Here is a 26,197-nt window from a genome sequence, read left to right as displayed (position 1 = left end):
TGTGGGAACAACACAAAGTCGATGCAAACCTTTGATTTTAATCTAAATGACACGAAAATCTATAGAAAGCTTTCCCAAAAACTTTTACAACGACTGAACTTGTGAAACACCGGCAAAAATAACTTCTGTCTGACCCTACAGTTAAAAGTTTAGTGTTTATGCTCAACCAGTTTCAAGATTGAAAATCACCCAATATGAAGCCTAAAATAACCAATAAATACTGAATAACCTGGACTCGGTACGCCTACCGATTGCACCTGCCACGATAAACGAGTACCTAGTCATAATTTATCGGGCGCATCACTAGCCAAGAGCAAAGGTTCCACAGAGGGCGCAAGCATCAATTTGCGCGGTAGCCGCCGCGGGCGCAGCCGCCCCTGTCATTAGCCCCCTGCCCCCCGAACCACAGTCCGACCCCCAGGGTCGGACTTTACCCTTTTTTGCTTCCACACAACCTGTTCGGCTGCTACAGACGCAATTTAAACGGTTCATGGCCGCGGGCGATACGACAAATTCATAGCCTGATAAAATGGCTAACGTAAAGTGCGTAATAAACAGCATCCGTCGTCCATTGATTAGATGGTATGCGTAATGATTCCACAGCAATTGCGTTTATTTGTAATAAGGTATTGTTTGAGTAAAAGCGGGTAGTAATAAACATTGACCGTTTGTGACCAAAGTATTTATTTATGCTTTATTACCTTATTCACAAACATACACATAACAAAAATACAAAAAACAGGTTACAAAAGTTATAAGGCAACGGGCGGCCTAACGGCGGATTTCTTCCAGGCAACCCTAATGTGGAACAATGAAAAAGAAACACCTACAGAGGGCTCTACCCTACTACAAGAAATGCAAAAATTATTAACAAAAAAAACTCAAAATAACTCGTTACTATAAATGTTGTAGTATTTGTAGCATGTTTCAAAAGGAAATTTAACTCTTAACCTTGAAACATATGTTTTTATAGAAGTTACTTGAACACTTGACTGTTAGTGACCAAAATATTAACAAAAGGAAATCTAACTCTTAACCATGATATGAAATTCTATAAAAACATATGTTTCACCTAAAACAAACTTTAAATGTTAAAATCCCGACTATAATTGGACTCTAATAGGTAGAAGTCATTATTAAATACCAAGACAATTAGAATTTTAAGAGGATATAACAAAACTTAAGACACGACCACAAATAATAGGCCACAGGATCTGAAACTGCCAATTTATACCCCAATTAAATTATTTTCCCCAGTATCATTCCATTGCGTTAAGAGCGGGGCCACTTTTGACCCCGGGGCACCAGAGTTAAAGTCCCGAACCCATTCTCCACTCCGTAACCCCTATTAAATTAAGTATGCCCCCAAACCACAGACTGAAGGATACCGGGGTCAAACTGACCCTTGATTTACTCCAACACATGCCCTATGGCTGTATTTTATACGAAGGTTGCTCGGTTTAATGCCTATTTTAAGGCTCTATTTCAATAACGCAGTTTCAAATTACTTTGAACTAGATAAAACCTAGAAAGAAGTTTCTGTTTTGTATTAATCCCAATCTATGTAGGATATAGCAATCAAGATATTAGTATTGATAAGTCGGCTACCAGCCAGCCGCCTGATTCCTGAGGCGATTGCACATAAATAAATTCACTAGATTCCTGTGTCTCTATATCAACGTCGATCATGAAAGGAGCAAAATGAGCGCAGCAAATTGACCTGTCCTTCACAACGACCGGCGGGCGCCGGCGACCTGTCGCTGCGATAACTAATTCCGTTCCCATGAGCTGGTACTCGGTAGCTACCATCTCGCTTTAATTATTCATAGGCCTTTTTTGTTAGCTTTTTACCGCTCGGCGGCTGCAGAAGCCATTTATAAAATTAAAAAGTAAAAATCGAACAACGCGGACGCGGCGCAATTAAAAAAAGAACTCGGATGACACGGATCGAACTCCGGGCAAATGTCGCGGCGTAAAAAGTGGTCAAGCTTGAAGATGAGCGGAGGCGCGGGGGGCAGGACGTCACGTAGGCGGCTCGCTTTTTGTCAACGTTCCCGCCGAGATGACAGGTTGAACGCTGGCCGCGACCCGAGATCGAATCGTCTTGATACTGACGCGCCCGATTCGATCCACCCGTTTTGTCACACAAATACCAATTATTGTTTTACCGTGAAAATATTTTTAGATACGGTTCAAGTTTTCGACGAACGATTGTCAATTTCACGCTTATTAAATGCGTGGAATATTGGTAACTGCTATTCTGTGATGGACGGACCTTTACATTCTTAACATCGAAATACCTTGACGTTCTCATATCATACAAGGTGCTTTAATCATTGATTAAATTAGCATTTTCTTTGTTGTTATACTCTCAATTGTCTCGATAGTATCAAAGCCGCGCAGGCGCAGTATACGTGACATGAACAGGTGCAAAGGCAACCGAGCGTACGTTAACTTCGCCCAGCTTCCCACAAGCCACAACCCGTTGCTCAAATTTTACCATACATATTCACATACCTATCTACAAAAACTTAGGAATTTACCGATAAAAATGTAATATTATAGTATTATTGCGTCTTATTGGTACAATTGGTACAAACTTACAAAGAAATTAATTTATTTTGTGTCCTTGCGAAAAGCGAGTTTTGAAATAATTTTCCTTAAGAATTTAATTATAATAAGAATTTTATTTATAATAAGAAGCTTCTTTGATATCTTTTAATTCAAAAGGGAATAACAACAACAACTTAAGGAACAAGTTTTTGATGTCCTTTTTTACATTGTCACTTAACAGTTCGTTTCATCTTTTCAGAATTTCCGTGAACAAAGAATCGACGGAGCGGGCCTGCCACTACTTACAGAAGACCACCTCACTGGCATGCTGCAGATGAAGCTTGGACCAGCACTAAAGCTACGCGCTGTTCTGGCCCGGAGACTCGAATCCTGTGCTCAATGTCAAGCTAACACCTTACTTACGGCCCCTGTCACCCCAAACACACCTAAAATCAATGGAACGTTGAAACCAGAACCAAGAAGCAACACAACCAGTCCTAGCTAATTCAATAAAACAAAGGCGCTTGTACTTATACATACTTTATTGTGTCTTTTATATAGAAAATATGCTGAACTTTTCCCTACACTCATATTTTTTATATAATAGAAACAATAAACGGACTCAAATGGTTGTTAACGACTTTATGACTGAATATAAGTGGAATAATAAACTAAAATATGACGCGGTGTGGTTAGCAACAACCATAAGTTAAAGATGTCTTCCTGTTTATAGATAATTGCATTTAGTCTCTACTTAATATTGTAAATAATAATGTTGCCGTCCAAATATTATTTTCGCTGTATTTGGTTAAGCTTTGAGAATTTACGAAAACGAAGAATGGTCTTCAAAAATTTCGGTGCTATTTGACCCCGCTAGAAATAGTTTTAGAATAGTTTTTATGTGTATATTTATGAATTATGCCTGTAATTAAATGAACTTGAGGCTACGTCTACTTAACACAGGGCTGTTACAAACTGTATATATATAGTAATACGATGTATGTACATCAATATGTAGCATTTATTTGTACCACACCTGAGTAAAGCTCATTTTCCAACCGTTAACACGGGTTAGTAATAATGTTTTAGAAGCAGAATAAGAAATAATTATCTACTATGAATGTTTCTACTTAACGTAGCTTTATAAAGGAGACTTTTAAGGGCCAAAATATCTTAAACATCCAAAAGTATTGGACTAGTGTGTGAAAAGAAAGTTCAGATATTACCCGGGGAATCTTGGGATGCCTTAAAATTAAACCAGTGAAAAAGTCCCAAATGTAAGTAGTAGATAAACAAATGTTTCATGTTTTGCTAAAAGAAAATCTTAGTTATGTAAAATGCACAATATTTTCAATAACAATTTCTGTAAATACGTACAAGTCTATAGATATAGATTGATACAGTATGTTTAGGATCTGTGGTAATCTCCTTAATTGCCAAAATAGTTATATCCAATTCAAATGTTAAAGATAATATAAGTGGTGCTGATGCAACTGTGTGCCTTATTCCAAGTCTTCCGAACTTGAAAACCCTTCCATAGATAACATATATATTATTAAGAAGTTGTCGATGTTCTAAATATGAATTTCGAAAATGGTTTTTCTATTTCGACTCCGGCGTTCTTCAACTGTTTTTAAAGTTATTTGAACCAAGTTTTTGCATAGTATTACGGTTTTACGCTTTAATCCGATAGTAACATATTTTTGAAAGTGTTTAATAAATTTGTAATGAATTATAACAGCTTTTAGTAATAAAAGTGTAAAGTGTAAATTTTAATGGTTAATATTGAATTAAAAATATCAAGGGCAATTTAATGCGATTTTGATTACATACAATTGTTATAATACATAGTATAATACTGTTCATTATACATTCAAGATCCTTTTCTCGTAATATACTATTTATTGAATAATTGTATTTATACTGGTCTTAAATAGAAATAACATTCTAATTTCCATGAATAGCCCTTAATAATTTTAAATACATCTAAAATTACAGTTATCATTGTTAATTTCCTTGTAAAATTAATATTAATTATAGCTACGTAGATCTTATTCGTGGATGTATAATCCATATTAAGTATTTATGTGAAGGAAAATAAAATGATTTATTAATATTCTCTTTTATTATTTATATTTACATTTATTAACAGGAACATACGTCAAGTATCATTTAAAAATACTAGGTAATTCTATAAAACTATAATAACAATATAAATGTAATCTCAACATTTCTTAAATTAATACATAATTTAAAATGTCTTATCTATAAAGGCTTTACCCCAGTGTAATAAAAATCGGCGCCAACAATATTTAATTAAGTAAATATCGCTTTTCTTCACAGCGTAAACACAATTTAACAGAAAATGATGATAGCATTTTAGTGAGTGCAATTAGATTTAGTTTTTATTCAACAAATAAAAAGGAGTAAAATGACTGAAAAACTGTTATGAAAATGGACTGTTATGATAAAAACTCAGCCGACATTATCAGCAACTCCATAGAGATATTTCGTTAGCGGTAGTTTTAGCAACCTTGCATCGTTAATAATTATTTACTAATATTGTTTTCTTTTGCTTTGTTGTTGCTGCTGCCTGGACCCATGCCACTTATTCGAGACAAAGAGTTCCCTCGGAGGGGTGTGCAATACAGGAAGTAGCATGGACCTGGTTCATGGCATGGTTCTTAAGTTCTCATGTCATTTTCACACGTGTATATATTTTAACATATTTCCATAAGTATTTGATTATCCTTATTTTAACATGTATGATGTTTGAGAACGTAAATAAATAAGGGGGTAAAGGTAAATTGTGACCTTTTTAATATCAATGTTGAGATATCAAAATAATATCTATAGATTTCAGTCACACTTTCCTCTACTATTGTAGCTGCTACTTTTCGCGTATAAACACATTTATAAATTCACTTATCGTTAAAGAAGTCTGGATTCACAATGTCAGTATAAAAATACTTTAAAATTTAGGCGCCTACTAAAAAACCATAGGCAAAGGATTAATCTTGCTCAGTTTACTCTTAAATTTAGGCGCCTACTAAAAAACCATAGGCAAAGGATTAATCTTGCTCAGTTTTCGTGACTAGTTCGAAGTTCCTCTCTTGGTGGTGACGTTTCTTTACTTTGTACTCCATCACTTCGATGGTTGTATATCCAGAGAAACCCAATAACAGCAAACCCAGGAGGACGTATAATCTGTAGGAAGTTTTGTTTTGTTATAAAAAACTATTATGACAGTGCCATTGGGGACTTTAGCTTTGCGACTCAAAGGGGTTTTTTTATGAGTTAGGTGAATATAGCCTGACCTGGTGTTTAAAATAAACACACTACCCCACGATAGTGCTACATGAATGTCCCACTTTTGTAATGTTTAAAAATAAGTTTTTCAAACTAAACCAAGCAAATACGCTCCCACGAGAAAATGCCAGTAACTTTTCAGACATCATGGTTATAAATATATACCTTGTGCGAACACAGAGATATGGAGCTGATGCGTATGACAGCACACTGCCGGTCGCCTCCCACAGCCTGAAGTTTGAATAGGCCGCTTCCTCATCACCAGGGAATAAGATACCAGACAAAGCTGTAAAAACAGAATTTGTATATTATACAAACGTCGCTTTACGAATATCGACGTGATTATTATTATTAAAATACTGTTGTATAACTTTATATTTCATATTATATCGATAGGTAGTTTTGTTTAGAGTTAGTAACAATTCGGTCTTAGTTGGTACGTTAGTATTGGTTAGTAAACAAAACACTCCTACAGTAGGGCATGGACAGCATAACAACATTTTAAGATATGTGCGTTCTCAACAGTACATTTTTTTTTTAATAGACAATTCACACCAATTGACCTAGTCCCATGCTAAGCTGGTGAAGCTTGTGTTATGGGTACTAGGCAACGGATATACATACATATTATAGATAGATAGACATATAAATACATATTTAGACACCCAAGACCTAAGCACAACACCAAATGCTCATCACATCGATGTTCGTCTCAGCCGGGAATCGAACCCGGGACCCATGGATTCGCAGTCAGGGGTACTAACCACTAGACCAATGAGTCGTCAAACATTCACGATACCATTGTTGCTATGCCTAACACGTTGCAATAAGGACGCCACCCCTTTCCGAATTATAGCATCAAAACCGTCAGTTCGACAAACATATCTGACGCACTGCAGAACTGCGCAAGCCGAATAGCAACCTGAACGTGTTGTTATATGACGGAGCATATTCAACGCTTTCTGGGTAAAGCAGCTCCATAGACTGCACGAGTAAAAAAGAGTATTTTAGTATTCTAACAGCGTAGTTATTAAGTGTGAAATTCAACCGTCGTTCAAACGTTTCTATACATGTCTGTGGACAATTATCAGTAACAGATACACATATTTTCTGGAAATAATTAACCACCGATAAGTAACACCCATAAGTAATCATAATGCTTTTTTCGATTTTTTTCCAATTAAATTGGTTACAGATAACGTCAGATATATTTTCAAGTCTACATATTGACACTAACCATTAACTTGTACCAGCCATACAGCATCAGCCGTCCCCCAAATGGCTGCCAAGAAGTAAAACATCAGCCATTGTTCGGGGTCTGGTCTCCAAAGCAGAAGGGCCGTCAAAAGACAGAGATTTAGGAGCTGCAAAATTTTAAAAAGTCTTAAAAAGTTAATTTTTTAAAAGTCGTTTTCTGTTGGAATAAGACTTTAATGAAATCAATGTTGACTGTTCACTAATGCAAACCAAAACTGTAAGTATTTTTAATATTACATTATTTTTATTAAATAAGGTTTAGGCTCAGTAGTTAGTACTTTATCTCGAATAACCTCTGGATTTTTAGTCGTTTAAAAAAGAGGAGATATCGACTTTATTTTAAATAGTCGTACGACAATATGTGATCTACTTGCCTATAAAAAAAATATCAGAAAAACCGATTCAATCTGAAGGCTCAAGATTTTGTCACTTTATCTAAGTAAAGTTTTCTGTAATTTAATTACCAAGGCGGTTAACATGACTGGAAATCTTCCAGTAACTTTGACGACTGCACCGGCGACAGGAGCTGCTAAAGCATTGAACACACCGAAGCAAATCATCACGAAACCAATGTTTGGGATGCCGTAAGCGCAGCCTACGAAAGCCTGAAAATATTTAAAACCTATGATAGAAGAGCAATTTTTTTTTTATTAAGTCATCCTTTATCTCTAAAATACAAATTCTCCGATAATTTTATATTTATATGAATTAACTATTACCTGTATACTACAAAATAACTAGGGTGTTGCAGCCCAAAGTGCCGGCAACACTTATTGAAATTATTTACATACATTCCTCTTAAATTAAATTTAAGTCTAATCTCCGACAAATTCTATTAATTTCCAGTAAAAATAATTGATTGAAATTTCTAAACATCTGCCAATTTTATTTTGATAAAAAACATCATTTTCATAGGAAATTCCGCAAAATCCAATTTCAACAATCATAAAATGTAAAAATATGTTACAATCTCACAACCTGATCAACTAACTAGTTTCTTCATCTGCAAATTAGGATAAAAAGTATCCTCTTCTGTGGACTTCTTGGTAAACTAAACTCAAGCTAAACTGTCTTGCAATTATTTTTTAGAATTCTGATACTTAAAATTTTCAGTTCAGTTCAGTTCCAGGGTCATCGGGGTGCAATAGAAGATTTTAGTTTTACAACAATACAATATAAGCGAAATAATGATGCTAATTGCTATGAAACGAATGACTGCAATGTAACAGTTGAAGAAAGTGCCTGTGTCTGGCTGTACTCTCGGGACGTAACTCCGACGATTTCGGAAATCGTCATAATCTAAGAAATAAATCGTTATAAAACTGTGAAAGGCTCGTGCATTCATTTTCCCATTCAATCTAAAGATACTTTTATGCCTAAAAGACTTACTCATATAATACAGTAAAAAATAAAACATAGCTACACAGTTGGTTACGTGGGTGCAAAATAATGCAAGGTTCTTGAGCTAAATTTTGGCCTCATTTGAACCGCGATCTATCATTCTCAAGGTGTCTATGACCTCTCTAATCAACGCGTTATCAAATAAATCTAAAACATACTCCTTTGTTTAGTGAAAGGCTCACAGCCTTCGTACAAATCTAGACTACACGACCGGAAGTAGGTTCACTGAAATGTATACTTCCGATTACAGAATGAATTAGAAATGAGTTATTGTTTCTCTGACCTCACGTGTATAATTGTTAATTATTTGCCAGTTCCATTTTTAGACATTGCTTTATTACGCGGTAATAAATACTTAAAAGTGTAATATCTATAAGGAAGGAAATTACCTATTATAACGGCAATTACCTCTTAGACACGTTTAAGTTAAGGATAAATAATAAAAAGTTAGAGAATATGAGATATTATTTCTTGGCAACAAAGTTTTGTTGTAATTTGCAACCATTTGTGTTTTAACAGAAGGTAGCGCTTGGGCTACAAAATCATTGAATGAATACTGGGTCTAACACAAAAAATTCACGGGATGAGTACTTGACCACACTTTAATAAGACTTTCTATTAAGAATGAGCAGTGTTGGCCTAGTGGTTTGAGCGTGACTCTCAACTCTGAGGTCGTGCATTCGAATCATGGGAACCAATGGACTTTTCGGTGTATGTGCTTATTGCACACACGCTCGCACTGTGAAGGAAAAATTCGTGAGAAAACCGGCATGAATTAGACCTAAAAATTGAAGACGTGTGTTTTTTTTTTTAAGACAATTCACACCAATTGATCTAGTCTCATGCTAAGCTGGTGAAGCTTGTGTTATGGGTACTAGGCAACGGATATACAAACATATTATAGATAGATAGACATATAAATACATATTTAAACACCCAAGACCTAAGCACAACACCAAATGCTCATCACATCGATATTCGTCTCAGCCGGGGATCGAACCCGGGACCCATGGATTCGCAGTCAGGGGTACTAACCACTAGACCAATGTGTGACATAATACTGCTAACCTACTGGCCTATTAAGACAAGAAAAAGGTCACAAAACAGACACAGGAATCTGAGGGGTGCGACTGGTTTTTCTTCTAATAAGAAATTTACCCACAGTCTTTATATATACAAAAAATGCACGGACTTCGAAACCACCTAGCAAATTCGTATAAGAGGTAATTTTTTAGTATCCTACCTGAGTGAAATCAGCAGCCATGAACGCCTGTTCAGCACCGATATAGCCAATAACAGGAAGCAGTAATAACTGGTACTTATGGCGTAATTGTCGCAGCGTCACAGCTAGCAGCTGCAGGCCAGATTTGCCATGGCCTGTTGGCTGACGGCCGGTGTTGTACCTATAAAGGATATTTGACTCTTAAATCTTTGCTACATAAGAGCTACAAATCATTGGAAATGTTCTCACAAAAAATGAGCGTTTTATAAACTTAGTCGTTTTCTCTTTGTTAACATTCGATATTTAAACTTAAAAATGATTACACGGAGCGCTTATACATATAATAATGTATGTAATATGTATGTATACATGTGATTATATATGTGATTACATTTAAACCTAAAATCTATCAATATGTGCAGTACCTGTGCATTCACCGAATATTATATATGATTTTTTTTTTTCTTTTTTGTGTTTTTTATGCTTGTCTTTATCTTTTTAGTACTTGATCTCGCTGGTCATATCCGCATGTTGTAGGACGGTTTGTGTTTGCCCTAATTTAGTGGACCAAATTAAAAATACCCTCAGTTTTTAGATAATATGTATTATAAATCAGTGAATGCACATTTTTAACTGTATTAGACAGGCTATTGAAAAAATAATGTGCAATATTTTTTTTTATTTAAGTGAAGTTATCTTGAATAAACTGTATTTTATTATTTATACCTTTTGGATATACACATACAGGAACAAAAAACAAACTAAACTGAAAAAAATCATAATATAAAGTGCACATGAATTATAATAATTTAATTTAAGAACATTATATATGAGTGAGGTCTCACCTGGACAATGAATCAACTCCTATAGCTACCAAGACACAAGCAGCGAGCATACAAGCCAGGTATATACCAGCTATAAGCTGAATTTTCAGCGGCGAGGGAGGTTCTAAATTTGAATTGTCCTGAAAATATCATTCATGTAAATAAAAATGAATTGCAAAATGTTGCTAAGCACAAAATTCAACTTTTTTTATATTTTTCATGATAGGAAGGTTTAAAACCGGAAACAGAAAAAAAATAGAATTGAATTGGTAGTAAGTAAAAAAATTATATTAAGGCGAGATGAAGTTCGCAAAGGCTGATAATAAGTATGTATATTAAAGTCAAAAATAATTTCACAAATGTCAAAAATACTCCTGCAAACCAAAAACAATTTACAACGTTCACTGTATTTGTATCTGTTGAACAGACTGTATCTGTTGATCCAGCCATAATTAAATATATTAAAATAATTTATAAAATCTCAATCTTTTGTATCCGCTGTAACAATGTATAACATATGCACAACTCAATTCTTACAATAATAAGAATTCCAATATGTGAATATTAATTCCGGTATAATAAATTCATAAATATAATTGCATTGTTGTTATCTCGATTAAATACGATAATAAATGTGTCATAAATTATAGAATCGTGCACTCACATGTTCCTCACTTCCGCTGCAGAAGTTCACACCACACGTAGCACCATAGTCAGGTGCTGGTATCGAGTAGTTAAAGGAGGCTATGACGTCAGCATTTAGGTAGGTTTCGTTGGAATATAATGTGACGTCACCAAGACTGGATGATAAAACTGAAAATATATTTTGATATCTTAAAGAGCCTTTTGGAAGCGTTTAAAATAGTCAATAAAGTTCTTTTACGTTATTAATCAATAAAACTTTAGCTATAACGATTTTGTCATACGGGGAAAACGCTAAACTCCTAAGCTTTCAAACTTTGCAGATATATGATATATAGTGAACAATATGATAATAGAAAACAATCACCAAATAATATTTCTCAATTTCTCCTGAATTGCCCAAGTTTGTCAAGTTGATTGGACTTATGAAAACCTGAGACAATAATTCGTAGTAAAACAAAAGAAGGTTTTGAAGTTATAATATACTGTGTGAATGTTTCTTAAGCCCTAAACGTAGTAGAAACTAAATTTTAGAAGCATGTGACTTCCTAGTAACAAATTATGTGTAGCAAATAAATTATACAGGCAACAAACATATTCGTTTTCTACAAACAAAAGTAATGTGACGTATAACGAAAAATAAATACCTTTCTACAAGTCATTTATAAAAAGTTATAAAAAATAGTTATGGTGAGAAAAAACTGTCAATCATCGCTGTAAAGTCTTTTTGATTGATCTGCTACATCTAAATACTCCTTATTTCCGTCTTAAACCTGGTATGTCGTCATAGGTATGTTTTACAACCAAAAAAGCAACCTATTTTTAACTCAGTGTTTACATTTTTGCACGGAACAAATAAGCAAGCTGTGACAAAATCAAGGTCCCATTCACTTTGGTACACGGAAGGGGGTAATAGGCCAATAACCTGTTCTTTGTTATAACTTAGATAATTGGTGTTTCTATTTGTATTAACATAGCTGGAGAACAATTAATTTTGTTCATTTTAGGTAAATCGCTATTAAAAAAGTCTAACCCCATCAATAATACGTGGAATGGAGGCCGAGAATCAGTCAGCGAAGAGGTTGGACGTCCTCCCACTAGGTGGACAGACCTGGTGAGGGAAGGTAGGCATTGGATGTAAAGCACTGGGAACAGTACTGGAAATTAAGAGTGAGGCCTATGTCCAGCAGTGGACGTCAACAAACTGAAACGACTACGACGAAGTGCTTGAAGAGAATTCATGGAAATCTAAATTTTTTATGTGAACCTTCTATTCTTGATCTATGACAGTCTTTCTTAGATGTACTGATTTTCTCACGATGTCTATATTCGCCTATAAATTAAATTGCGTATTAGAAACCATCAGTGCATAGCTAAGGTTCAAAGGTCGATCTTAAGTTGGTAGTCACGCCAACCACAGTAAACTAACTGCTGTTTTGATTTTATTTTAGTTAATCTACTATATAAAAGTTTTCCTTCCTGACGCTATAACTCCAGAACGCACGAACCGATTTCCACGGTATTGCATTCGTTGGAAAGGTCTCAGGCTCTGTGAGGTTTATAGCAAAGAAAATTCAGGAAAAATTTCAACAGAAAAGCGGGATCACCAGACGAAATGTTACATAAAACGAAGCCATCTGGTGGCGAAACGGAGTTCGCCGAGTTTGCTAGTTAAATTATATTAATTTTGGTCTACTAAATGATTGAATGAGAGTTGTACGAATCTTTGAAGTACAGGCATCCTATGCCATTTATATTTCAAAGTGTTAATGGAAAATTGTGTACCATATACTTACTTGAAGAGGAAATAAGATTTCCCCAAATCTGCGCCATTTGATAGAACATGAAGAAAAGACCGAAGAACCTGACCACCAACACCTCCGCTGATACTCCTGACAGCTTTGCATATGGTTCTGCGACCTTTAGGATATTATAAAGTAAAGTTTAAATAAAGATAGATGGTTAGATAGAGCAAAATAAATTTCTAGTTAGATTTTGTATCACTAATTTCTTTGTAGGTGAGCAGCCTTTAGTGTCAACACATACCAAGAATGATCATTGTGATCGGCCGATACACGATGCTTTATCTCACCGTTTATTCAAGTGTTTTGTTTCATATAGATTATAGAAAATTGCGCGGTGCACGAACGATTTTAGATACAAGAAGATACAAATGTACTAATCAATATTATCCCACAAACCAGGAACAACAATTAGTAAAACAATCACGATGCATCAAATCGTTTATGCAAATTACCTAATCCGACAGCATTCCAACATTTAGGTTTCCAGCCTTAACACGAAAAATTTTAATTTTAAAATACGACATTGACTTATTTTTTTTTTTAAAGACAATTCACACCAATTGGCCTAGTCCCATGCTAAGCTGGTGAAGCTTGTTTTATGGGTACTAGGCAACGTATATACATACATATTATAGATAGATAGACATATAAATAAATATTTGAACACCCAAGACCAAAGCACAACACCAAATGCTCTTCACATCGATGTTCGTCTCAGCCGGGGATCGAACCCGGGACCCATGGATTCGCAGTCAGGGGTACTAACCACTAGACCAATCAGTCGTCACTTATAAGTATGTACTTGTATGTACGAGTAAGTAAAGTATTTTAGGAAAAATTTTAAAAGCTCTGAACATTCGATACCAGTAGAATTTAACTTAACTTTTACTTAGAACATTAGAACTAATTATAACGATCAAATTTTAATTTAAACCTAATTAATTCTACTACTAAAAAGATTTTCCGGTACTAGAGGTTTTAAATATAAATTTTAAACATCAAATCAAGACCGAATGGCCGAGGCTTACTGTGCCTGAATGGAAACGGGCTAACAAATTATTAAGCCATTTTTCATTCAAGATTGTGTTGTGTTTATAAATTTAGGCAATCTTTAATATTTCAAGTCTTACATATATTAAGTTTCAAGTAAAAATTATATTGTTTTATTAATTATTAATATTTTAGTTTATAGGGTATTTTTTTAAATTACTAGCGGACCCAATTGTACACAGGTCTTAAATATAAAAAAATGTCTAATTGCAAATTCATCAAAATTGGTTTAGGACTCTAATTACAAATTAAAGATATACAGTAGCAATAAAAAAACCTTATATCTATAATATAGTTGACAGCAAAACATAATATAATTATTTGATTTGTATTTTTTTTATTATATATTATACCATTTAAACCTTCCCTGAATTTCCACAAATACTTCAAGATCAAAATTAGCCAAATCGGTCCAGCCATATTTGAGTTTTAGCAAGACAAACGAACAGCAGTATGAAAGAGTACGTTTATGAATAAAGTGAACACTATACCTAGGAATAAGCTTAAAAATACTTACGACTGATAAATAAGTACACTTAGCGCACCACAGCGGCCCTCCTCCAAAACCAACCATCATTCCAGCTGGCACCAGGGTGTGAAGATGTGGGTAGAATTGAGCAATGATAAACGGCATGTATGCTATGAATGATAAGGCCATAGTCCATTTGCAGCCGAGCCATCTGTAGGATTTAATTAATTTTAACTCAATGTTTCTCGTAATAGAGTTTATAAAGAAGGTAACAAAGTACCCTGGAGATGTCAAGAGAAGCAATTTAAGGGAGAAGGAAGTAGAAGGACTACATAAGATTAGACGTGGTAGAATCGTATAGGTATACAATAGTCGATAGACAATATAATTAGTAATAATAATTATATTGATAATTATAAATCTTAATATATATAAATTACGTGTCACGTTGTTTGTCCGCTATGGACTCCTAAACTACTGAACCGATTTCAATCAAATTTGCATACTGTGTGCAGTTTGATCTAACTTAAAAGATAGGACTTACATCTTCATTTATACCCGCAATATTATTTTATTGCAAATTATTTGTTTATTATTTGACAGTCACAATTCTAACAGATGGCGCTGTGTTGAAAGTACCAACGTTTCACATAAGCTACAATTTAATGACATAACCATGACTGGCGTTCGATGTTTCCCTTGAATAGTTTAATACTATGTAATATAACAAAAACTTTAGCCACAGCAACGCTTGGCCGTGTCTGCTAGTAATATATAAAATAAGAAAAAAAAACTCAAGTTTAATTATAGGAATAAAGGGTTATTTTATTTATTAATTATTAATGTTTCACGTATCACCTTTCTAGACAAGTGGCATACTCCATATAATATGTGTCCTATTTCGTTAATCGAAAAGGCTGTAGGGTTATCGATACCTGGTAGTTTGATTTTGGATTCTTATATAAAAGTATAATCGATATATTTATTTATTTACACTTTATTACCATATACAAAAACATACATATAAAAATATAAAAAAGCAGGTTACATAAGTTATAAGGCAACGGGCGGTTATTTATATATATATCGGCAATTATTTTAATTAAAACCTGACACATACATGTTACACGGAACAAGTTCTAAATTTCATTTAACTATTAATTCATACTTATTAAATCTGGTACTGTGTTTTATCGTGCTGTGATTCGAATCAACAAGTAATATGCAAAAGAGAACAAGATAACACCACCATAAACTCTTAAGTTAATTATAAGCACAGATTTTAATATGTACATAATATAAATACACAAAATTATAGCTTTATTTTAATTTCGTTGTGGGATTTCAGATATAAAAGTTAACAAGGACTTTTTGGTGAAGATATTTCTTTGTAAATGTGTCGTAATTCATTTGTTTGGCGTTTCTATAATCTATTCTAACTTAAACCACGTGCTAAAGTAAATATCGCCTTATAAACAAAAAGCTATTTATGTGTATTGTAACGCTGTATAACCCGAAGATTATGGGTTTGATTTCTGTGGAAATAATAACTGTTTCCGAAATGTGTGTATACTCCATATTTGTAACGTTTTTGGCCTAGACATCAAATATAAAATTGTATTATTATCAAAAACTTATAATAAGCGTAAAAATAAAAGTTTAAATATTCCTTTCGTCATAATTAATTATTTTTGCGAGGAATTTTATTTTATTTTTCACTTAAAACTGTCGTCGTTCATTTGTTTATTTTTAAAATACATAAGACAATAACCGACCTCCGCGCAGTTTAATAAGTACTTAATGTCGTATAAAATTGAGCCATTGTTACATCAAATCAGTTTATAGATAATGAGAAATATTCTATTATTCGTGTTCGTAGATAATACAGCATTGACCCGTTGCTGTCTGACCTTACATTGGACACTGTATGTATCATAATAACAAAACATTAAAACGGCGAGAAGTGTCCACCCATTGTCCCTTAATAAGGTTATTATGATAAGTCGATTGCTAAAGAGAATTAATTCTAAACATTATTTGAAGTACCAATCTAGTATGCTGTGTGAGTTTTTAATAGGCAATAAGCATGTCTTCTAAAATACTGAGCCAAATTATTAATTCGCTAGGAATCGAATCCTTTGAGTTACGCTGTTTGTGCCGTGACCCCAGGGTCTAGACACAATATCTCAATCCTCTCAGTAATGTCTAAAACCGCAGTTTTTCTTTCTAAGGAAATTAAATGGGTAATTACGTAGGGAATACTTTTACCCTATTCCTTCAAGATTGCATGTGCGGAGTTATGTGGGACTCAGTTTTTGTACCTTACCCACTAAAGCAAAGACCTCGCTACTCCTAGACAAGAATGTACCTTGATGAAAAATATACTACTTTTTTAAGATATGTATTTAGCCCAATTATTTATACTAATTATAAGTATTAAAATAGTACTACAGCTCAAAAATATGACCTGGATATTTAATTTTTCGAATAATTAATTGGACATAATTATATGTATGGGTCAGAAGTTATTAACATTATAATTTAAGCAATTAACATATCAATCTTTTTAATGATTTCATTTCCTGTATGACAACTTACTGGCACAAAAAGTTAAAGGTCCTTAGTAAATGCTGTATTGGTACTTAAAAATAAACAAGATTATTACATCGCCAAATATTTTTTATACATGTGTCTTTACTTAACTAAGACATCTATAACATTACGATCTAGCGTAACTTAAGACTAATAAGTAATTTAAGTCTAACCTAATTTGTAATGAACACAAGTTGACGCCTAAATATATCTTTAGACTCGCTTACAAAGACCGCCTATCAACAACAACAGGCTTTTTTTTTTTTTTTTTTTCATTTGCAATGTAAGCTGCAAAGTTTATCGAAAATATAAAACGTACAACTGTCAAAATATAATTTAAAACAATTAAATTGTGAAAATATGTTCTATGTCAGTATGTAAAAAAACTAAGAACTCCACCGGTTTCATAGAAACATTGTAGCATTGAAAATCGAAATATCTTCCCTTTGGCCCAGGGCCCCAATGAGGGCAAAACAGTTTGTTGATTCAATCATTTAGATTTATCGATTTTACAGAGATTATAGAATACCACAGCAGGTATTCTGAACCCTGTCCCTTTTTAGTATTATCTATGCATTATTATATCTAAGACATAATATATAACTTACTGTATAACCAAGGCAGGCAAAAATATATTTGACAGGATCAGCGAAAAGTATATCGCAGCCAATGTGAAGGTACCCGCTGCTGCATCAGTGTTAACAGAGCTCTGAAGATTAGCAGTACCATGAAATGCGGTGAAGTGGATCATGAAGGCGAAACCGAGTACAAATATGTTTCGATTTATGCGCCATTTCTCGTTCGTACCAAAGACTACAGATGACGGCATTGTTACTGCAACAGAAGGTAAAATTAAAATAATTTTACGCATTAGAAACAAAACTATATTTTGTTAAAAGCTTTAAATTTTAAGATGAACATTTTTTTTTATTTCACACATATATATTATAATTGTATGTTTATAATTTTAGTTAATATATGGTAAAATAAAGTTCAGATTATAACACATATTACCAGAAAGTAGATACATTTAATATACCTAAAAAATGCTTAAAAATAATGTAAAATATATTGTAGATAGATTTTTTTAATTTTCATATGTGTTTTGTGTTTATGTATACTTTATTAATCTTATTGTGGATTATATTTTGTTTAATTGTAAGATTTGGCTTCGCAGTAGGAAAATAAAATAAATCAATTGACTAACTAGTTTTACTAAGAAAGTTAGTAAGATTAAAACTTCCATAAAGCCGCTAACATGTTAGGTATGCAGCTCTATAATAGTTCAATTTGATTTAATTTGTGCCGTCAATATGAAATAATTTGTAGAATGAATAATTTATCTTAGCATTTTATTATTGTTTTAATATAAACGTTATGCAGTGGATCCGCATCCGATACCATTTTAATCAACTAAACATCGAAGAAAGAGGTTATGACATTTTTAGAACCATAGTCACCTCAAACTCTTAAAACTTAGCGCTTAAGTATTTATAACCTATTTATTCTATAAAAACCAATTAAGTCGTTACATAAGCATTTATTATGCAAATTGTCCGTTCAATCCAATGTTATTATGGCTTAACATCGATTTGTCATAATATGTAGGAAGATAATAAATCTATACAAATTACTTGCCGTCAACAATATGCAATGTCCGAAGTAATTCTAAATTGGTGTCACAATTTGGTCTAGGACTCTGTTCGCTTTAAACCTGAATTAACTATGGCTAGAAAAACGAGTGTTGAAATATGTGTCTATGGATCACTCCCTTAACATAAATTACATTTAACTTGTACGTTGGAGGCCGATATGCGGTTAGTACGGTCTCCTTGAAGTCACGTCATTTCTTTACGGAACAGTGCGTATAGGGCGAGCTATCCAATGCCCAGTCATCGAAATGTTGTGGTTAATAAATACTTAACAATGAAATTGTCAAGACTAGTGAAGTCTGGCAAATTGTATTTAGGCGAGGTATACGTGATTCCTAATAATATTTAGACTAGTATTTAGATGTGTCAAACTTCTGTGTCTTCTAGACATGCTTTTTGTTGCGATAACTACAAAACACAAGGCTAAAAATTCTAATCTCGAAATATTTACCTCTTACCATCCTAATTTTTACCTCTCAAATATCTATCGGGAGTGTACTTCTATGCTAATATTATCAAATGTTCCACCCATAGTTTTAAAAAACAGTTCATTTTTTTAAATATATGTAGTTAGATTTTTAGCAAGAAAGCATTGTTATTATTTTTATTAGATTGCTATAATAATAGGGAATGAAAAATGTATCTTGGCATTTGTGCGAGGCGGGTCACTAGTCAAGCACATAACATAATGTATTCTATGTATGTATGACCTTGGTCGGGACCCCAGGCAAGGTTAAGAGTGGGTTTTTACTAACAGTGATTGTAATTCGTGACCAGAGCAATTGCATATTCATAATTATATAAATGTGTCAAAGCTCCGATAAAAAATGTCCAGACTACATGCATCTCGATGGTCATAATAATGACATATTCGATAAATAACCTTCAAACTTGACAGATCAAACTGTTCTGGAAAATCATGGATCCAGTAATTTCTGTCCTAGGTACATTACCTTGTATACTAAGAGTCTCTTAGGAATACTTCTGCCGCGATTTCTACTCTACGCGAGAAGATTCTGCCGGGCTACTAAATTTTTTGTATATATGATTAACGCCCGAACCCAATAATTAATCCACAACCTCAGATTCTTTTCAGACCGTGACAGTCAATCGATCTCCTATCTGCATCCCAATAACCAAACCCTACGAAGACAATCCAGTTTTGGCGACGGATAAAATGCTCTTTGTCGTTCCATTTTATCGAGTTTTCACTCACATTTGATAATCAATGTAAACCGAATAAAGTAAATAAAACCGTACAAATAACATTAAAATATACATGTGTATGTTTAAAACATAGCAAACAGTTTTTTTAATTATTTAAAAAACTGGTGTAAGTAAATATCTTTTAAAATAATTAACTGTTGAAATCGAGCTTTCGTCAACTGTCATTTTCATACAAAGGTCTATACACAGACACCGATACGACCTCCCATGGATAGCTTATATCGACAGATGGCTATTACAATCCGTCGATTCGTTATTGGCACACTTGTTACAACATTTGGATTAAGATGGTGGATTATGGATCGGAAGTCCCTTGGATCTGGTTGGTCGTAAGTTATCATGTCATTTTTACATGTGTCCATATTTATCAGATATTCCATCAGTGTTTGATTTTCCTCGTGTTAACATGTGTAAAGTTTGAGAGTTTGACTAAATTAAACAAAATCTAAATTTAAGTTATTCACCAACATTCAAAGGAGCATTAGTTTACACAAGTACTTTTAAATAAATTTAAATGCAAAGGCTTGCTGACTATAAATATTAAAACGTCATGTGATATAAATAAACTCGAGTTTAGATCCATTTAATCATGTTTATTTAGTTCATATGTCTTATGCTTAGGATTATTAATGAAACGATTTCAGGATATCTAGAACACTAAGGAACACGTGTTAATCGATCTGACCATACATTACTCCTTATTAAGCTACAATTATATCAATCAAATTGTATTTATGCGTGTAGTCAATAAAGTTATCGTGACAAATTAATTCCACATCCGGTTGTAGATCACTGTATGATAATTTTTAAATAACTCAGTGTAATAAGAATAAAATTACTAGATACATGAATATCTTAATTTTGGAGCAATGTTGGCCTAGTGGTTTATCGAGCGACTCTCATCCCTGAGGTCGTCGGTTCGATCCTCGGCTATGCACCAATGCTTGCGACATGCAATGTCTTTCTATCTCTTCTTCGGTCTTTTTAAAATTAAGTAGTAATCTAATTTACAACAAGGAAGTAGGAATACCATATGTATTTGAATATTTAATTTTTTTTAGTTTGAACTTCAGTGATATTGAATAGATTTTAATGAGTATTTAATAGAATGGTCGGGACCCCAGGCAAGGCTAAGCTGTGGGATTTTACTAACTGATTGTAATTTGTGACCAGAGAAATTGCATATTCATCTATATATATAAAAATGAAACCCGTTTTCCGTTGTCACGACATAACATGAAAACGGCTTGGCCGATTTGTCTGATTCTTTTTTTATAATATTCCTTGAGGTACGAGGATGGTTCTTACGGAGAAAAATTAAAAAAAAAATTGAGTGAAAAAGTCTAAAAACAACACTTTTCTATATTCTCATACAAAATATTCGTAATAATACTTAAAAGTCAATTTGAACTTTAATACCATAGCATAAAGTTCAAGTGTTAGTGGAGGGGTTCCGGGAAGGTAAATTTTTATTTTTTGACATAATGTATTTGTTGTATTATCAACTTTCTTTGTTTTATCTTACTAGCTAGACCGGTGTCCCGAATAGCAGAATAAGTATAAAAAATAAAGAATCGACTGTTAGGCGGTATGATGTTCGCCAGGCCAGCTAGTATTCGATAAATAAACTTCAATCTTAACAGATCATTTTGTTCTGTAAAACCTTTTGACTTTTGGAGTAAAATTCGGAGACGAGACTTAGCTTTAAGCATTACTCCCGTTTGTCTAAACTATAGATTTATGTCATATGCTTTGTGACATATGATATTAGAGAATTAAGGAATATGCAAACTATTTCTGGATTTTTTGTGACATTATTAGAATTTTGGTGATTGCAACGGACATTTCTAAACGCTATAAGTATTTATTTGCTGTTCAGAAATCGTAAACATTTATACAACCAACAATTGCATTACCCGTAAAAGCAAGTCGGGAGATAATTAAAATTATTTCTTACTATTCAGGTTTTACTCTAAAAATAAATTATGTGCATTCATTTTATTTTTATTTGTAAAGTAACATATTCTGTTCAATATTTATTATTCTTATTCAAGGTTTTTTGATCATACCTTTCAAACAAACAGAGATTTTTAAATTAGTTTAGAGATTTTGTACATCACAGCTATTATATATACTAACCTAACCTTATTTGTACATACGTAATCTTGAAGGAATGCAATAATTAATACATACTTGTTTATTTGCAGTTTTACGAACGAGAAAACCAGATTGCTTGCGGTTGCAAATGTAAAGAAAATAAAACTGTCAAACAAGCCGGGAAAGCCCTAAGAACTACGGAAAAATTCCGCAATATACTCATGTAATTTCCCATCTTGAAACTTGTTTTATAAAAAGGCATATATTTATTACCTCCTCTAATCTTTCCTACTTTTCCTATATGTGAAGAACTGGTAATACCATCTAATAAACTTGAAACTTGTAAATAACCTTTTTTGGGATTACAACACATGATTTTAAAGTTCTTTTTTTATATAATACGGGAGCAAACGAGCTTGCGGGACGACCAAAAAGGGCAGTCTTCGCAGCCCATAGACACCCATTTTAAGAGGGTGCGTTGCCGGCCTTTAAATTATTTATTCTATTAAAACACTGTTATAACTGTTTAATTTAAATAATAACTTTTAATCCACATCTGATGTCCATTGTGTAACTAGTTGATTATTTTAGTTCAAATATTACGACCGTGGTTCTCATCACACATTTTTCAAACTAAATCCGTTTGGACCTCAAACAAGAATCGTGAACCGAAGGTTATCTCAAAAAGTAGAGCATCAAAAGTCAAAAGCCAATTTCTAATAACAATAACACTTCCTCGTATCTTTATTAAATCTATTTTTATGTTTCGAGAAGATGTAGTACTATATAAAACAATATTTTCTGTGATCGGATTTTTATGAAGTTCATTGCATTTGTTCTCACAGATTTATGGTAGAAATTAGTATTGTACAGTGTACACATCACAATAAGACAGCCTCTGTATTCGTACACCTCGAATTCAGTTTCGAACTCAATCACCAGCCTATCCTAATGCGTCTTATGCCAAATTAAGTTAATTGAGTTCTAGTTAGAATCATTTACGTTAAAATAAATTATTTTCCAAATACACTATGAATGAGCAGTGTTGGCCAAGTGGCTCAGGCCTCAGGTATGAGAGTCGCACATTGTGCGACTCTCATACCTGAGGTCGTAAGTTCGATCCCCGGCTAAATGGACTTTCTTTCTATGTGCGCATTTATCATTCGCTCTAACGGTGAAGGAAAACATCGTGAGGACACCGGCTTGCCTTAGACCCAAAAAGTCGACGGCGTGTGTCAGGTACAGAAGGCTGATCTATTCGATTGACAAATGAACATGAAACAGATACAGAAATCTGAGGCCCAGACCTAAAGAGAACTGATCAAATACACTATGACACAAAAGTGTTTTTTAATTTGTTAAAGGAGTATTCAGATAAAAGGGATTTATAGTAGTTCAATTCACTACTGATAACTTTTTCAACCCAAAACTAAATAGTCATAATGACGTATTCTAGTACTAACCTGTTAATTAAAGAAGGTTATAATTTGACCTAGGTCGAAGGTTCTAAAGTTTAGCTATGATGACTGAACATTATGAAATCAGGAGAGCGTGTAATACAGCACATTAGAACGCACAACAGAAAATTTAGTGTATCGTGTAGTACATAAGTATTTTCTAACACGTAAGTATTTATGACGTATCGTTCGCTTTCGCTAATTCTTCTGTTCCTACAAATACTTAATTTTCAATGTTGGAATAAATATTATTAAATTTATACCCAAAATTTTAATATATTTATTCCAACATTTCTTAATACAGTGGAATCTCTATAACTCGAATCTTGTTAAGTCGAAATCCTCAGTAAGTCGTATCTCGAATTATTTAGACTGTAACTCGAACAAAATGTTACTTCCCTAAGAAGTATTGATTATATCCTAATTCGAATTTCAAAAAGGAGACTCCGTTAGTCGTAGTTAGTAAAATATAATGACGTCTTACTTGGAATTCCCCGAAATAATAGCAACAAACGTAAAATAAATGTTCAGGTTCGGGGCTCCTAATCTATTTTTAAATAAAAAATGTATACTACGAAACTTAACATTTGAGTAGAGAGATTCCACTGTATACACATATATTTTTATATAACAGTCTGATGTTAGTCCACAGACTGTAATGTGAGTACATTGCCAGAAGGCTCGCTAGGTTTTTTAAGAATTAACACGTTCTTATTTTTACACATTTTGACTGATATTTTACAAGTTTCGCTAATTGAATTTGTCAAAGTCGGTATTGAAATCATATAATAACAGAACATTATCGAAAAAAACATAACTTTCACGTACTTTCATTGCGATCATATTATGATTATTTGACAATTTTGATTATATTTTCGCATGCACAAATGAAAGCAGCAACATTAATTTGTAATTTACATTAAAACGAACAATAAAACGTTTATCGATATTTTTATTAAACTTAAACTTAAAACTCACTTAACCTTTTTAAATTTATGTTACTGTTTTATTTAATTTTTATATTGTAATTTTGTATCCTAGTGAAAATTATCGTATATTCTCTCTAGCTCAGTGGTTAAACGCGTAACTTTCAACCTTCAGGTCGTAAGTTAAAGACCATTGACAAACTCTTTACAAGTACGCAATTAACATTTACCCAAAAGAGGAATATTGATTATCTTATGGCAAGAATAATAATCGAAAATCCAATTTAGACTTCTGTATATCAAAAACTCATTAAATTTAACACACAGTAGCATCCTTTAGCGATAGCAATCCTTAGGATTACAAAAAATCAAGTTTGGCACAAAAAGCTTCTAAGCGCGAGTAGCTTAAATAAGTAAAAAATTATTTTTTTCGATGAAATATTTATTAATACATTTAATTGCTTTGAAGGAAATTGTGAATTTCAGGAATCTATGTAACGAATTGGTAAACTAAATTTTTCTCGAATTCTATTTATTGCGTTCCAGCGAATCATGTTTTAATTATATCAAATTTAACTTATATATGCATAAAAACAGAATAAATTAAACATATTCCCCTTTAATCATCCATCATTTAGGGTTTAAAACTATAAAAATATAGTTTTATTACATTTATTTAGGTTAATCCCAAAACGAGGAAAGGGTAATATGATTTAAATCGAAGTGTTTACTAAAAAAATATGTTAATTTATTATATATTCATCTAGATTACAAAGAGATTCGTTTTTTATTAATTTTAGTGATAAATTAAAAAAAACAGCTAATAATTTAAAATTATGATTAGGTTTTGTTCTATCTATATTGTCAAGAATGTAATCAATTAAATATAATTTAATTAATTATTTAATCATTTAATCATTTAATAAAATAAACGAAAACACAATTTATAAATACAAATTAGTACAAATTTGCAAAAGTTTCGACTTTTATCTCGTTTTAAAATAACTCATTATGAAAACAGTTGTACATATTTAAAACTAATTTAAAAATAATTAATTATTAAAAGAAATTATATATATTATTTATTTATTATTTCTTATTGATGAAACTAAATAGCATATATTAAATTGTGAAATTATGATAGAATATTATTAAATATATAAAATACATACCTTTATTTAACACAATACCACTATTATCATAGTTTACATAAGAAACGTTCGTTTAAGTTATAGGACCCTAACTAAGTGAACACGGACCAACTCAGACCTGTAAAGCACTGTTTCCATCACACCACTTTCAAAATCAACATTAAATCTGACAAATGACATTGAGTTTCTATCGCTGTCAACTCATGCTTGAACGTTTAAAAGTTTCGGATATATATAATTGAATAAAGCAATTTAGTCTAATAATCGTCTTTAATAATTCCCGCGAATCGAATTACCCTTAGGTACTCTTCCATGCGTAACCAACGAAGTGGTCTATATAAATACATTTATTGTATACAAATTTATATATATTCTAAATGCCTCAGATAACGGAGGGTAACGGAGACGAGGGAATAATGCTCAATGTTAGGTTGAGGGGCATCTTTTTGGGATTTGCTGTGAGGGTCATGCAGGGGGTTGTCAAAAGAAATAGGTAGTAGTAGAAATAGTAATATAGTAATAGAAAGTAAATATTCGGGTAACCAATACCATTTATGTAAGCT

At 32.9% G+C, this 26,197-nt stretch overlaps 2 protein-coding genes and 1 long non-coding RNA gene across 10 annotated transcripts in view; 2 read left to right on the top strand and 1 right to left on the bottom strand.

Annotated features, from left to right (window-relative positions):
- Positions 1 to 4,669, top strand: part of LOC125048742 (polyhomeotic-like protein 3) — a 223,046-nt gene extending 218,377 nt beyond the window's left edge. For all 5 annotated transcript variants that reach the window (XM_047647590.1, XM_047647592.1, XM_047647593.1 and 2 more), the window contains one exon: positions 2,813 to 4,669. In XM_047647590.1, the coding sequence (XP_047503546.1) occupies positions 2,813 to 3,058 (246 nt within the window). In that variant the 3' untranslated portion in view covers positions 3,059 to 4,669. The remainder of the gene's footprint in view (positions 1 to 2,812) is intronic.
- A 167-nt stretch (positions 4,670 to 4,836) lies between these two features.
- Positions 4,837 to 25,775, bottom strand: LOC125049126 (UNC93-like protein). 4 transcript variants are annotated; one of them, XM_047648248.1, is made up of 12 exons: positions 25,656 to 25,775; positions 17,733 to 17,958; positions 14,581 to 14,743; positions 13,005 to 13,128; positions 11,231 to 11,379; positions 10,588 to 10,706; positions 9,764 to 9,923; positions 7,584 to 7,724; positions 7,100 to 7,226; positions 6,028 to 6,148; positions 5,624 to 5,760; positions 4,837 to 5,564 (listed from the first exon to the last, which is right to left on the bottom strand). In XM_047648248.1, exons 2-11 carry the CDS (start codon positions 17,951 to 17,953, stop codon positions 5,625 to 5,627), a joined length of 1,461 nt encoding a protein of 486 aa, XP_047504204.1. In that variant the 5' UTR covers positions 17,954 to 17,958; positions 25,656 to 25,775; the 3' UTR covers positions 4,837 to 5,564; position 5,624. The 4 variants fall into 4 exon arrangements, with proteins under 4 accessions (XP_047504204.1, XP_047504203.1, XP_047504205.1 ...); XM_047648247.1 differs by having other exon boundaries at positions 4,838 to 5,539; positions 5,600 to 5,760; XM_047648249.1 differs by having other exon boundaries at positions 4,838 to 5,542; positions 5,604 to 5,760.
- LOC125049128 lies at positions 20,205 to 22,450 on the top strand. The gene is made up of 2 exons (XR_007116951.1): positions 20,205 to 20,332; positions 22,211 to 22,450. It is a non-coding gene; the product is annotated as an uncharacterized LOC125049128 (long non-coding RNA).
- Positions 25,776 to 26,197: the final 422 nt, after the last annotated feature.

Source organism: Pieris napi, chromosome 4, assembly GCF_905475465.1.
Source record: "Pieris napi chromosome 4, ilPieNapi1.2, whole genome shotgun sequence".
Lineage (NCBI taxonomy): Eukaryota > Metazoa > Arthropoda > Insecta > Lepidoptera > Pieridae > Pieris > Pieris napi.
This window is presented reverse-complemented; position numbering and strand designations above follow the sequence as displayed.

What these genes read in the sequence shown, in the direction of transcription:
- LOC125049126 (XM_047648248.1), bottom strand. Translation starts at nt 17,953, where the DNA reads ATGCCGTCATCTGTAGTCTTTGGTACGAACGAGAAATGGCGCATAAAT. An exon ending in GGAGTTGATTCATTGTCCAG is followed by an intron (nt 9,924 to 10,587) that starts GTGAGACCTCAC and finishes TATCCTTTATAG; the next exon opens with GTACAACACCGGCCGTCAGC. An exon ending in ATGGCTGGTACAAGTTAATG is followed by an intron (nt 6,149 to 7,099) that starts GTTAGTGTCAAT and finishes CTGTTTTTACAG; the next exon opens with CTTTGTCTGGTATCTTATTC.